Source organism: Falco rusticolus, chromosome 5 (genome assembly GCF_015220075.1).
Source record: "Falco rusticolus isolate bFalRus1 chromosome 5, bFalRus1.pri, whole genome shotgun sequence".
In the NCBI taxonomy this organism is placed as follows: Eukaryota; Metazoa; Chordata; class Aves; order Falconiformes; family Falconidae; genus Falco; species Falco rusticolus.
The window spans coordinates 30,840,599-30,854,258 of NC_051191.1; the positions used below are offsets into that span (position 1 = coordinate 30,840,599).

Consider the following 13,660-nt stretch of genomic DNA (forward strand, 5'->3'; position numbering starts at 1 on the left):
TTGAATTTGAATGTTAGATGAGAGAACACCCCATGAAAACATTGCATACTTTCTAAATTAACTGCTCCTATGCTGCATGGGTAGTGTAGGCATAAAGGTATGTTTATAGTAGGGCCAAAACCAGTGGGGATTGAACCCCATGTTGCTCTGTACTGCACAGATGGGATGTAGCATCCCACTCCAAAGAATGTGCAATTTGGATAGGTGAAACAGAAGTGAAGCATAAGATTATGAAGCTCAAGCAAGTGCAGTGACAACCATGACATTTTCTGTATGTTTGCGTAAGTGGGGTTAAGGTACAGAGAGAAGGGACAGAGGAAGAAATATGCACAGGAAGAACAAAGCGGAAGAGGGTACAGTAGGTAGGCAATGAAACTTAGGTAGGAAAAACAAGGGACAAAATAGAAAGTCAGACCTCTGAAAGGCAAGTAAATGCCTCAGCTCTCATTCTAATGACCAGAATCCCTGGCTGGGTTCTCTGCGCAGTTAAATTTTTTCTTTGCACTCAACATACACAGTTATTTGAAAATAAATGTTTTATGTGGAATTAGGATCTTCTGTAGTTCAAATTGACTGTTAATTGCGAACATACCTCCTACTGTTAAATCTTTATGGTCATGAGCATTCTACTAAAATACAGGCTGTTTGGGGAGGCTGTGGAATCTCTGTCTGTAGAGGTTTTCAAGGCCTGACTCATCAAAGCCCTGAGAAACCCGGTCTGTATGCAATATTGACCCTGCTTTGAGCAGGAAAAAAATGTTACGTGCCTGACTGTTACAGAAAAAAGATGGACCTAACTTATACAGATTGGGAGTGAGATGGGAAAACAAAAACTGAGAAACAAATAATAAAATGCTGTTTGGAAAGGTAACTGTCAAGTTTCTTCAAAAGAAATTCAATTCTGTGTTGTAAAAGTGAAGAAATTTTGAATTAAAAAATTAAAACCATGATCTTATACATATTTTGCAGATAAGACCAAAACCTTGGCAGCTGTAACTAATAATGCGAATACCACAAGTATGCAGTCAGCATCAGTAGCTGTGACCACACCTTCAGTAGCCAGTGGCCAAGGGGCACCTACATCACCTGTTAAAAAGGTAAAACAAAATACCTTTCTTTGTATGCTTACACAGAAGAATAGAATTCTAAAATTACATTTTTTGGTTTTTGTATAAAAACTGGATTGGGTTATCCAGTGAATTGATGAAAATATGGACAGTTTCCTAAAATATTTTGGGGTTTTGCAGAAGCTATGTTCAATGTTTTTAAATTTTGAATTATGTTGATCCTAAACAGGGATCTAAAATACAGAACTATGAAATATCTCAACATAAGTCCTTTCAAAAAAACAAAAATCTGTTGCACAGTGAGTGGAGTTCTTGTTTTTCTGAAGCTAAACTTCATCTTTTGAAAGTCTTTGCTGTGCCAGACTCCCCCAAAATTTATAGAAACTACAGTTCTAGTGTCTCTTTTTGCCTATATTTGTGATGTACTTAAGGCAAGGGAGGCAGTCCTGACTAAGGTACTTTCAGGAGTCCTTGGAAGCATTCATCTGGTGCTTAGGCACAGAAGTTGAAAATGACACCTGAAATAAGTAGAAGTCCCAACCGTGATTTCAGTATTGTTAGGACCTCATGGAAGAGCTGAAGAATTGGGACACATACTTTATTCAATGAACAGCTCAAAAACACATCTAGCAAAGCCATATTTTGTGCAGGAAGCTTTTTACAGCTTGATGTGAGAAGTTAATGGGAATTTATTTCAGTTTTGCTTGTCAGAGGGAAGATATGTATGCCTGAAGACAAAAAATTACAGTAGATGATAATACATAGTCAGAAGGTGGTATACAAGTTAAACTTTTTAAGGTATCAAAGAAACTGGGTAGTAAGCCATTAAGGCATTTGCCTATCATTACAACTGTTCTATACACATCATAATCAAAGCGTAACCCTCTACTGACGCTTCTGAAAAGGGTCTTGAGGAGAAATGGCAGTCATGATGTACCGAAGCCACAGCAGAGAGAGATGTACTGCTGTGTATATTATGTATTGTATTTAGCTCCAGGGAGCATACTGGAGTCCTATTTTCATATTCTCAATAGAAACTACTGATGATTCATCTTACAAAGTATACTTTAGTGTAACGGATGCAGGGAATATATTGCCCAACTGCATCATACTATGTAATACTGTACAGTAGGGTTGGGCCAACCTTTCTGATCCCAAGCACTGCTTTACAAAAATGATTGTGGCTGATGTCCACAAGTTTTATCTCAAGAAACATGAGAGCTAAAGGGGAATTGCAGGCATGGCTCACTGGCAGCAATGACTACTGTTTCCCCTCGCTGAGCTTTGTGGCTGGGCAGACAGCTAGATTCCAGGGCAATCTTGTGATGTTAATCTAAACTGGCTGGGTCAGTAAGGAATTATGGTTCTCTGTCATGGGAGCTGCATTTGCATTGCTCAGGAGCTGTGCAGACCTCAGAAGCCGCAAGTTCTCCGCACAAACCATAGCAAATGCATAAGGGAGGGAAGACATTGTGAGTAATTGCTCATTTGCTAGCTGTGACCAACAGGAATTGAATTCAAATATATAGTGTGACTTTTAATGCAAGGAAATAGCCTACTTCATATATTTATTTTTTGAAATCACTTCAGTAATACAAGCATTTTGGCAGTTGGGCGGTTTAATGGATGTGTTCACTTAGGTTTTTTACTGCACTTAGACTCTCCAGTGTGCAAAGAAAATTCAGATATCTAATACTTACTAAGACACTGTGTTTTTCTTATAATTGTCTGAACTTTATCTTGAAGTCAGAAGTTTCCTAGCTTGTCCTTTGCAATGAATGTATTTTATATTACGCAAAAGCCTTCTAAGCTATATGGCCTTCAGCAATAGGATATTACCAAATTGTTGCTAGCTGGGATGTGGCTTGGTACTCCAGAGCTGAATGATCAAATAGACATAATATTTTGGTTTGTGATTAAATGACAACGTGTGGAGGAGAGAACTCATTTATAATAATAATAAGAAATAAGTATGATTTTAAGCTGAATGATAACCTTTTATAAATCATTCATGTGCTGGCTTTCAGCTTATTCTAATTTTATTATGCAGCAATTAATGGCTTATCTTTTGGTCCTAAAGGTAAAAAGTGCAAGTTAAAAGGAAACTGCAGTTATCTTTCTAATACTATATGTGAAAAATTCAGAGCCTTCTGTAGCTACAAAATAAGTGTGCATTTATATCAAGCCTGCTCATCTTGTAACAGAACACGTACATGTGATCTAGAGAAGCAGTTGCGGCTCATATCAGTGACCAAAGAGGCTTTAAACAGTTTTTACTAATAATGAAGGTAAACCAGCACCGTATGTATGATTTTGCACATACTCTTGCACCTGCCTTTTCAGTTTGCTCCATCCGTCCTACTGCAGCTTCTCTTCTGCTTTTACACCATAGATGGCCAAACTGCAGGTTGCTCACAAGTGGTGCAGATGCAGTGTACTAAGCTTGAGTTTGGGTTTTCTTCAGTCTATATGGCATTCAGTAATGCTGCTTTCTGTCTGACAGTACTGAAGTAAGGCAAGTTTGGGGGTGAAAGTATGAGTTTGGTAGCTAAAGTAGTGTGGGATGTGGTTAAGGGGTATGAACAAAATATGTTAAGAAGGTAAGAGGTATGTTAATGTGAATCTTCAAGTATTCTCAACAATGTGAGGATTTAGGCCATGGACCTTGTTAGGTCAACAGGCTTTGCTGTCCTCCTCTACGCAAACTGTAGTTCTGTCTCTGAATTAGCTAAACATGCTGTGTTGTGTTTAATAAGAATCTGTTACTAAGTTTTTAAGTCTCTTACTGCTTTTCGGTATTTTGTGCTGTAATGAAGAGCTACATAACATAAACGTAGGAACAAACTGTGGCTTAAACACAACCTTTTGTTTCTATTTTCCATTCTTTCAATCTTCATCTTTGTCTTAATTGGCTTCAGTATGATTTCATTCCTCCTGTCATGCCTGTCGTGGAGTCAGTAGATCCTGCATCATGGAGGCAGGGTTTGCGCAAAACTGGCATTGTTCTTGTGCCCAGTAAGGGTGAAAAATCTATGGTGAGGTTCTGGTGTGCACAGGTTTGCATACAGGTTGCAAAATAACATATTTAATCAAACTGTTGATAATGGATTTGCATGTTTCTAAGTTTGCATCTCATGATCACAGTGTGTATTACAAAGTGTGGTTTTTTCTAAGCTAACTTCTAGAGTAGTATACTTTGTCCAGTCTTACATTTCTTATCTCATTAACTAATTTAAGAGAAGAGTGTGTAGGTTGTGTCTTACTGCAACTCCCATATGAATTCAACACTTCTATGATTATTAAAAACAGTTGTGTTCTCAAGTCTCTGCAAGGAGCATGAATTACCACAGGTAGCGTAAGTTAATAATACAAACTCATTTGCATGTGTTTTATAGTTTCCAACATCTACAGCCAAGGTCTCTCCCAAAGAAGAAGAGAGGAAAGATGAATCTCCTGCTTCCTGGAGGTTAGGTCTTAGAAAAACTGGTAGCTATGGTGCACTTGCAGAAATTACTGCTTCCAAAGAAGCTCAGAAAGAAAAGGACTCTGCAGGTGTTATGCGTTCTGCTTCAAGTCCTAGACTTTCCTCTTCATTGGACAACAAAGAAAAGGTAATCGTTCTCATTGTGAAACAGAAATTTGAGGAATTGATCTACCTTACTTAGTATAGATTGTGTTCTAGAAGTAAGACAGTACTACACATCTATTCTTTACCAAAATTCTGAAAAATTATGCAGCTTCTGTGTGGTCTCTTTAGAAGTGTAGTATGCACCTTCGTTGTCTCGTGACCTGGTGCATAGGCTTGGGGCTTTTCCCTTTATTGGGACTTGCAATGCTAGTAGTAGTTCTTACAGTTAATGGAGATTAGTGGTTTGAGTTTCAGCATCACTTGGAGAGTGATGTTGAAAGACTCTTAACATGAAGGAGTCTCTGTTTCTATTCCATAGTAATTTTTTATTTACAAAGATTTAGTTCTGTAATTAAATGTGAATATACTAAACAGAGTGAAGGACTAATATGGAACAGGTAAATGAACAGCATAGAACTTTGTGGTTCTATTTCAAGTACAAATCTTCAAATGTTTTCACATTTAAATATAATACTATATAAAAATACTAGAACGGTTGCTTTCAGTAATCAGTGTTGGAATTGTACCGCAGCAAAATAATCAAGTAATTTACATTGCTAAAATGAAAAATAAAACTTCCTTTTCCCATTATAGTCCTGATACTTAACTAAAGCTTGAAACTCATTTGTATAACCGGGTCACAATAAATACAGCTGAAGTTGTCACAATGATGATTTTTCTGGCCAACAGCAGTATAATCAATAATAGTAACACTTAACAAAAAGTACATGTCTTTCAGGAGAAAGATGGAAAAGGAACTCGACTTGCATATGTTGCACCTACAATACCAAGACGACTGGCCAGTACCTCTGACATTGATGAAAAAGAAAACAGGTGACTCTGAAGTTACAATTTCTGTTAAATATAAAATGACTTGATCTGAGAGTGGCTAGCAAACAGATTTTAAAACAATGCTAATTTATAGAGTATGCCGATCCATAGGGTAATCATATTCCTGAATGTTTTTGATCTTGTAAATTATAATGATCCTTTTTTAAATCCACATTATTATATGACAAGAGCAGAACTGGGCAATGGCTATTGTCTTCTTGGGGGAGAAAATAAATAATGTCCAAAATATGAAGTCATAAACTGAAACTACTGAAGGGTGCTAAAAGCATTTTACTGCTTTGTCTTGAGCCATGGGGTGCTGCTACTGGGCTCCATTGTTACTTTGGGTAATGACAAAATGCTGTGTTTCTTACAGTCTTGGCTTAAAAACATACTGCATTTACAAAAACCATAGTTCAGTTACAAAAGCGATTATTCTGGTTTTCTTGTGTACATGTTCACCTGTTGTCATCTTTTGGAGATTTTTACTTTCTTTGCTGGTATTTCTTCTGTAGCTTTCAGTATAAAAGGAACAAAAAGTTTAGATGCATAGGCTTGTTGCCAATTAGGATTTGGGGTACTTTCATGGCATTGTCAGAACCTCCCCATTTTTCACTTCTCTCCTTTATTGAGGTTCTACTTGGATATTTTCTTGAGTTAATATCAAATGCATAGTACAAAAATTAGAAGTCTCCCAAATGTGTTGTTTCTGTTGGATTGTCTCTAGATAGTTGAGTGTAGGATGACCTGAACTGAAAATCTTTTCATGGCTAAAAATGTGCCATTATAATAATTGTGTATAGGACTGATAAATCTCCTTATGTCTGAAGAGGAGCTTCTTTGTTGCTACTCTGGAGAATGGTTCATCTCTGTGCAAACACATGAATACTGGCTTTTTTTACAGTTATAGAATACTATTGCCTAAGTTTAGTCTCTGGGTGACAAATTCTGTTTCAAAACAGGGATATTCCAGCTCTCACACTCCCATAAAGTTTAGCTTAGTTTGTTAGCATCTCTCATATTACTTGGCCAGATTTTTAAAAATCTATATTTCTATCGCAGGGCAGTTTGGATTTTCTGTTTGTGCTTGTCATCCTCTGGAGCACTATATTCTTTGAGACTGTGTTTGTCAGTTTCGGTTTGTTTATAAGAACGATTAATATTATTTCAATTTTTATCCTTCTCATAAACTCTTGTTCTCCAAAAGCATCTTAACTAGATGATACCTTAAGATTGGGAAAAATACTTCATTGCAATTTTTTCTTAGAAACTGTTAATTGCTTGTAACAAATGGATTAAATTTTGCTTCACTGTCGAGGTTTATTTGTGTCCTTGATGCGCCAGTCTTAACCGTCATGATTTATTCACAGATAGTTCCAAAGATGGGTATCAGCAACAGCAATGTAAATGTAATAGCCATTTTTCCTCATATGCATTGGGTGAACTGTAGTCATCAGGCTTTTTAGTCCCAGCATGGACCAGAGAACTTTCTGTGTTCCTTGGTGTACCAGAGAAGAAGCCTGCTTTTACGCCAGCCTATATAGGCACCAATACTTTGCCTAGTGTATGATGTGGCAGATAACCCAGCTTACTTACTTAAAGCCATAAGAGACTTGACATTTAGTCTGACCTTGTTTACATGTAAAATTTAATCATCTGCTCTACAGGTACCTTAATAAATTATTAAGGTTTCTGCCTTTTATCCCAGATCTTTATCCTTGTTGGTTGCTTATCTTATTGCTGGCTTCTTGTTCTACCTGTCTGAACACCTGCTTGCCTAGTTTATTGATGATGTAGTGTAATCCAGCTAACATCCTACTGCGAGTAATGGAAAGGACTTGCAAGAGTCCTAGCTGGGCTTTTAGATTAACAAATCTCAGACATCCAGCCTCAGTTCAGTAGCCAATACTACAGCAAAAGTTTTGAAGTCTGTAGTGTGCTGGCTAAGTGAAATCTTCATTAATTATGAAAAATTTTCATGCAGCAGGACCTTTCTGTAGTAGATGATACCTCAGAATTTGTGTTTCTCTTTTGTGGTGAAAAATAACACTGCCTTGGCCTTTTTTTGTTCATTTTCTAAAGTTGTTTCTGACTGCAGAAGTGCTAGCATAAATTTTTATACAAAAAGCAGTACATTCTGAAGGCCAAAGGTATCTGAACATAAAATACATTTTAACAAAATTTTGTTTTATTTTCCATCACACACCAGGTTGCCTTTTATATATAGTTCTGTGAAAGACATTTTGTTTTCTTCCTTATATCTGAATTTTGCTTTACATCTTGAGCTGACACCTTATTAGAAATGCAGTTTTTTGCATCTCAGTATCAATTTTCAGTGTAGTTTTTCTAAGTAGATGTTTGCAAGGTTATTTCTTGCTGCTATAAACTGCAACAATAGGCTGGAAATTTCTTATGACTAAAGTAATGTCAGCTAATGATACATGACGAGCCATTCAGGAATAGCTACTACAGGCCTGTTTACACTCAGTATCATGAGTTCTAAAGCCTAGTCAGCTTTTGAACAACTTCTTATAACATCCAAGAATGAAAAATCCCATTAAATCAGTTTCTAAAAAACAAGGGTAGTTTTCTCTTAATTTGAACTGCATAATCTGAGGCAAACAGAAAAGTCTCGTGTTCCTTTTTTGAGAAAAACAGAGCCAGCAATGGTCAAAGATAAAAGCTGATGATTGATTTCATGTTGATTAAATCTTCTTCAGCAGTTTTTGTTTTGGTGCTACTTTCCTATTATATTTCTAACAGTGTTAGTATGAATGTAGTATTTTTCCACAGGAGCTTGAAAATTATTGTCCATAAAGGTCATTTTATTAATGTTTCGTGTGGTTAAGTGTGTTATCTGGGGTTGTAATCTTTAATTTGAAGCTCCGTTTCAGCTCAAATCAAGAACAACCTTCTTTAATACAAGTTTGCAAAACTAAAATATTTTGGTTTTTTACAGGGACTCGTCTGCTAGCTCAATACGTGGTGGCAGTTCCTACACCAGGAGAAAATGGGAGGAAGATGTCAAGAAAAACAGTTTGAATGAAGGTCCTACATCATTAAACACAAGTTATCAAAGAAGGTGCGGGATTTTCTCTTTCTCTTTTTTTTAATCAAAATGTTTGCAAATTGACAGGAACAAATTAAGTACTGAATCACTTTGTAAGAACAGTTTAAAACTGAATGGTGCCATGTTCATAATATTTGCAAAGTATGTACTTGTGCTGATGCAATACCTGTGCTGATTTTAAAACTACACCATGTTTACTAGCTTAGAGTGTCACAGCAACTGCTGTATAATTAAACTTACATTCTTCCTTTTTTCTATTGTTTATTTCACTTTGAGGTTCATTTGCCTCTTTCCAGACTAGCTCAGTAGCCAAAGATAACTATTTTAAGTGTTGGAATAGAAGTAATTCTGCTTGGTATCTGAAAAGGGGAAAAATATTGTCTCTGTTGAATCTTGATTTTTCTGTGACAGTATCAGAGGTCTTGGGCTGCTCTCCACAGTGCTAGATTTTAGCATCATAGAATGCTGTCATGGTTTAACCCCAGCTGGCAACCAAGCCCCACGCAGCCGCTCACTCATTCCCCCTCACCCAGTGGAATTGGGAGGAGGATTGGAAAGGGAGGTAAAAATCAAGGTTTGAGATAAGAACAATTCAATAGGTAAAGGAAAAGCCACACACACAAGCAAAGCAAAACCAGGAATTCACTCACTACTTCCCATGGGCAGGCAGGTGTTTGGCCATCCCCAGGGAAGCCGGGCTCCAGCACATGTAACTGTTACTCAGGAAGACAAACGCCATAATGCCAAATGTCCCCCCCCTTCCTTCTTCTTCCCCCAGTTTATATACTCATCATGACGCCCCATGGTATGGAATATCCCTTTGGCCAGTTTGGGTCAGCTGCGCTGGCTGTGTCCCCTCCTAGTTTCCTGTGCCTCTCCAGCCCTCTCGCTGGCAGGGCCTGAGAAACCGAAAAGTCCTTGACTTAATAAAAACATCACCCAGCAACAACTAAAAACATCAGTGTCCTATCAGCATTGTTCTCACACCAAATCCAAAACACAGTACTGCAGCAGCTACTAAGAAGAAAATTAACTATCCCAGCTGAAACCAGGACAAATGCATATGTAAAACTAACTTGCAAACTAATGCAAAGTAAATTATTAATAGGAAAATAATTTTCAGGTGTTTGTGGTTCCTCTCTTGCAGGATTTTCTCAGAAGGAATCATATCCTGCAGATTACTACACAGTTAACTTTACTCCATTGTGTAGTTTTAATGTAGCTATTTGATTAAAGTTACTCACTGGATATTGATACGTGCTGCTGATGTACATGGTGATGGGTACTTAACCTTTTTTTTTTTTAGTCTTGACATTTATGTTGTCAACGGCATGTAGTCAGGCTGTTTCATACAGCATAATTTATCTTACATCTTTGTTAACGTCCTGCCTTAAAAAGATAACTCGATTTTCCTAACTTTGCATTTAGCATTTAGGAAAGATGTATCCTGTTCTGGATGGAATATATTAAGAGTTGATATATGAGAACAGTCTTTGCATGTTGGCTTTTATCAATATTTACGATCCAGTCTTGAAACAAAATATGTGCATCACTTTTAAATTGCATGTGGTGCTTTAGTGGTGTATTTCTTTAGTTTTTCATGTATTTTTATTTTTTTCTTTGGCATTACAGAACTGATAATAACAGAAAAAATTATCAATTGCAGAATGACAAAGAAGCATCTTTCCTTACAACTTGTGCAGTTAGGGATATGATGCTCTCACTGTTCTAACTGTGGGTTCAGGGGTTTAGTCATGGGCAAACATCCTGACTTAATAACGCAGAATTTGCTCATCCAGAACCAATGGCTGGCTAAAATGTGGAAACGACTGGATCTTCTTTACAACTTGAAGAGCAAGGGAAAAACCTGAGTAGGAGATTAATCTTTCTGGGAATTACTAAAGTTTTTTAAAAGGCAGTACATTTAGTTGGTTGAAAATTATAAGAGGAGTGATATTGATGACATTTCTATTAAGCTGTGGAGTAAAACTTTGCATTTTCTGAGGTATTCAGTGTGAGTGAAGCAGCAGATTTAAAAGTGGGATATTGGGGGCCCTATAGGAACACTTCAGTAGATGCAATCAAGAGAATCATACATAAAACGGCAAGATTCCATTTTTTGTCTCCTCTCCGTGTGAAGAAACAGTCAGGACTAAGGGACACTTCTGCTGCCCTCTGAAGTCATAGATTAAAGGTCCCAGTCAAGGAAATAGTGAAGAAAATGCATCTTTTGCCCCAGAATTTTCTCAGATTCAACTGAGACACAGAATACATGGGCAGGAATTTAATGAATCTTTCACAGCTTTGTGATATTTTACTGAGCAAAGGTACATAATATGAATGCATCCATTGTACACATCTCTCCTTCAGTGGCTCCTTTGGAAGAAGACAAGATGATTTGATTAGTTCTAATGTTCCAAGTACCGCATCAACAGTTACCTCTTCTGCTGGTCTTCAGAAAGCACTGCCTGCCAGCGCAAACACTACTACAAAGAGTACAACGGGTTCTACTTCAGCAGGTGTGCAAAGCAGGTAATGGCACCAGCACACTTCCTTTTTTTTTTTTTTTTTTATTTGTCAGGTCTATTGTGTGCTTATGTATGTGCATGCGTTCTTGTTTAGTAGATCCTGGGGCTCTGGATTTTTTCCCTTTCCTGTCAAATTTGTTCCAATTTTATACAATTTGGCTTGAAAATTGTGAATGGCTGGCTTCTGTAAAGTGACAGCCATGTTGGTATAAAAGAATAATTCCAATGTTACAAGGGTATGAAGAATAGAAGTTCAGTTTTTGTGAACTGATAATTCTTCATTTATTAAATTTAATAGCTCAAGTTGAGCTTTCACAGTAGAGACATTTTTTCAGTTTGCTTTTAAAAAAAAAAAAAATCCATCCCTCAATTTACATGTTACTAGTTGTTTAGTAAAGTGCTTTCATTGTTTAGCTGTTTCCTTTTCTCTTTTTTTGTGTTGCTGCTTGTTATGCTGTAGTACCTCAAATCGTTTGTGGGCTGAGGATAGTACTGAGAAAGAAAAGGACAGTGTTCCTACAGCAGTGACCGTTCCTGTTGCACCATCTGTTGTAAATGCTACAGCCATTACCACAGCCATGACTACAGCTACTTCTGGCACTGTATCCTCAACATCAGAGGTCAGGGAGAGACGGAGGTGTGTAAAGGAAGTAATGTTGCTCTTATACAAAAGTTTGGTGTTTTTTTTTATTTAAAGGAATGTGTTGGTTACCACAAATTTGGATAGTACAGTATGTAAAGCAGTGTTGTTTGCATGCAGTTTATGGAAGCAACTATCAATATGCCTCAATTTATGTAAGAGCTTAGTACTGGTAGAGACTGTTCATTAAATTTGAACTTTGATATTGTATATTTTTGACTGGCCTTGGGTTCTCATTTAGCATGTGGTATTTTCATCTTTGTATTTCTGTTAATAGATAAAATGAGTCATCTTAAAAATGCCCATAATGGAACTATGGAAAAAGACTGAATTAAAAATAAGAAAAGTCAATAATCAGTTGCTTACTACAAGTTGCTGCTGCTTGAGCTACTGTAATCCTGGCAGTATGCTATGTTACAATGCAGGATTTTTTCAGACATTTTTTGTGCCTGGCAGTACTGAGAAAAGAGCATTGAACTCAACACATTCAGATTATTTCATTGCATCATTTAGCGTCTCTTCAGTTGAAACATAATATACAGTTGTAAACGCAATGGTTTAAGAGCTGTTCAGTATGAAGAATGAGTAAGAAGCTGATAGAAATTTTATTTTAAGAATATGGTCAGGTTTCTGTTACAGTTACAGAAATGCGTTAAGATTAGTGCGTATTTATGTTTCTGTAAAGACTTGTTACCTGCTATTTATGGAAGCAAAAGTAAGATTTCACGAGATTGTTAAATCCTGTTAGCTTTCCCTGGGTGGTGGTTCTTCTGGATATATATGTTTATCCTTCAACCTTCCACTGAGATGCAAGTTCAGATTTCTGTGTTGCTACTGTAAGTAGTTTTGAAATGTAATTCCTCTATCAGTGCCAGATGTGTGGATGTTCACGGAGGTAATGAAGCTGTTTGCTGTTACAGAAGAAACCTGCATTTCTTGGTTCACTTAAGGCAGCAACAACATTCAAAGACTCTTCATAGCTTTAGGCCTATTTAGGATAGTCTGTTTCCCATAGCCTTCCTTTCGTACCCAAAACTGAGATGAAGTAACTGTTATGAAATGGGGATTATTTTTTTTTTTCTTTCCCACCATGTTTCAGGAGGTTCCCACAGGTGCCTACAACCCATTCCAATAACAACCACAGTCAGAACCTGCATTTTCCATAGAGAAATTTGATTGAACCCAATAAATCAAAACTGAAACCGACAAAATGCATTTTTTTTCAAAAGCAGTTCCATTTTTAAAATGCAAATGCTATTTAAGTCTCATATGAGCTAGGAAAGCAAGGAAATTTAGAACTAAGGCTTTGCTGTCTTGTTTGCTCTCACTAGTGTGTGTATACTAATGCGCATATGCTACATCCATTTTAGATACCTGCAATTGGCCTGAAGTTCCTTGTTTTTGTCTGACTCTGGGCCAATTGTGTAATACGCTCTTGCAGATGCATTCTTGATGGCATATTAAGATATCCATTAAATCTTAGGAATCAGCCAAACTGGAATAATTACTGCATGTGAGAAAAGGTACTGCTCTAAATACCAGCACATGCATATTTTTATTTATTTATATATAAATATATATATGAACACAGATACATATATATATGTGCTTATGTGTATCTATTTATGTTTATATGCACATGAAAAACCTGTCTGTATATGCTAAATAATTTCCTAAGAAATGAAATTGTTTTATCCATACTTATAGACTGAAAGTGTATATTTAGAAAGTATGTTTGAAGCAGAATTTTGAAGAATATTTGAAAAGTAAAGACTTTATAAACTGCTTTTAGTAATGAAGCATGTAACGTTGCATCCTTCTTAGAGTAGCTGAAGAAGCTATATTTATCTGATTTTTTAGGCTTGGTTTAGAGAAGCAGGGAAGAGAATGACAAAC

At 36.7% G+C, this 13,660-nt stretch overlaps 1 protein-coding gene across 4 annotated transcripts in view; it reads left to right on the plus strand.

Annotated features, from left to right (window-relative positions):
- Positions 1–13,660, plus strand: part of PPP1R12A (protein phosphatase 1 regulatory subunit 12A) — a 121,906-nt gene that overhangs the window by 79,654 nt on the left and 28,592 nt on the right. For 3 of the 4 annotated variants that reach the window (XM_037389021.1, XM_037389018.1, XM_037389020.1), the window contains 6 exons: positions 970–1,097; positions 4,463–4,678; positions 5,435–5,529; positions 8,486–8,608; positions 10,967–11,128; positions 11,585–11,761. In XM_037389021.1, the coding sequence (XP_037244918.1) occupies positions 970–1,097; positions 4,463–4,678; positions 5,435–5,529; positions 8,486–8,608; positions 10,967–11,128; positions 11,585–11,761 (901 nt within the window). The remainder of the gene's footprint in view (positions 1–969; positions 1,098–4,462; positions 4,679–5,434; positions 5,530–8,485; positions 8,609–10,966; positions 11,129–11,584; positions 11,762–13,660) is intronic. The other variant, XM_037389019.1, reaches the window with a different exon arrangement.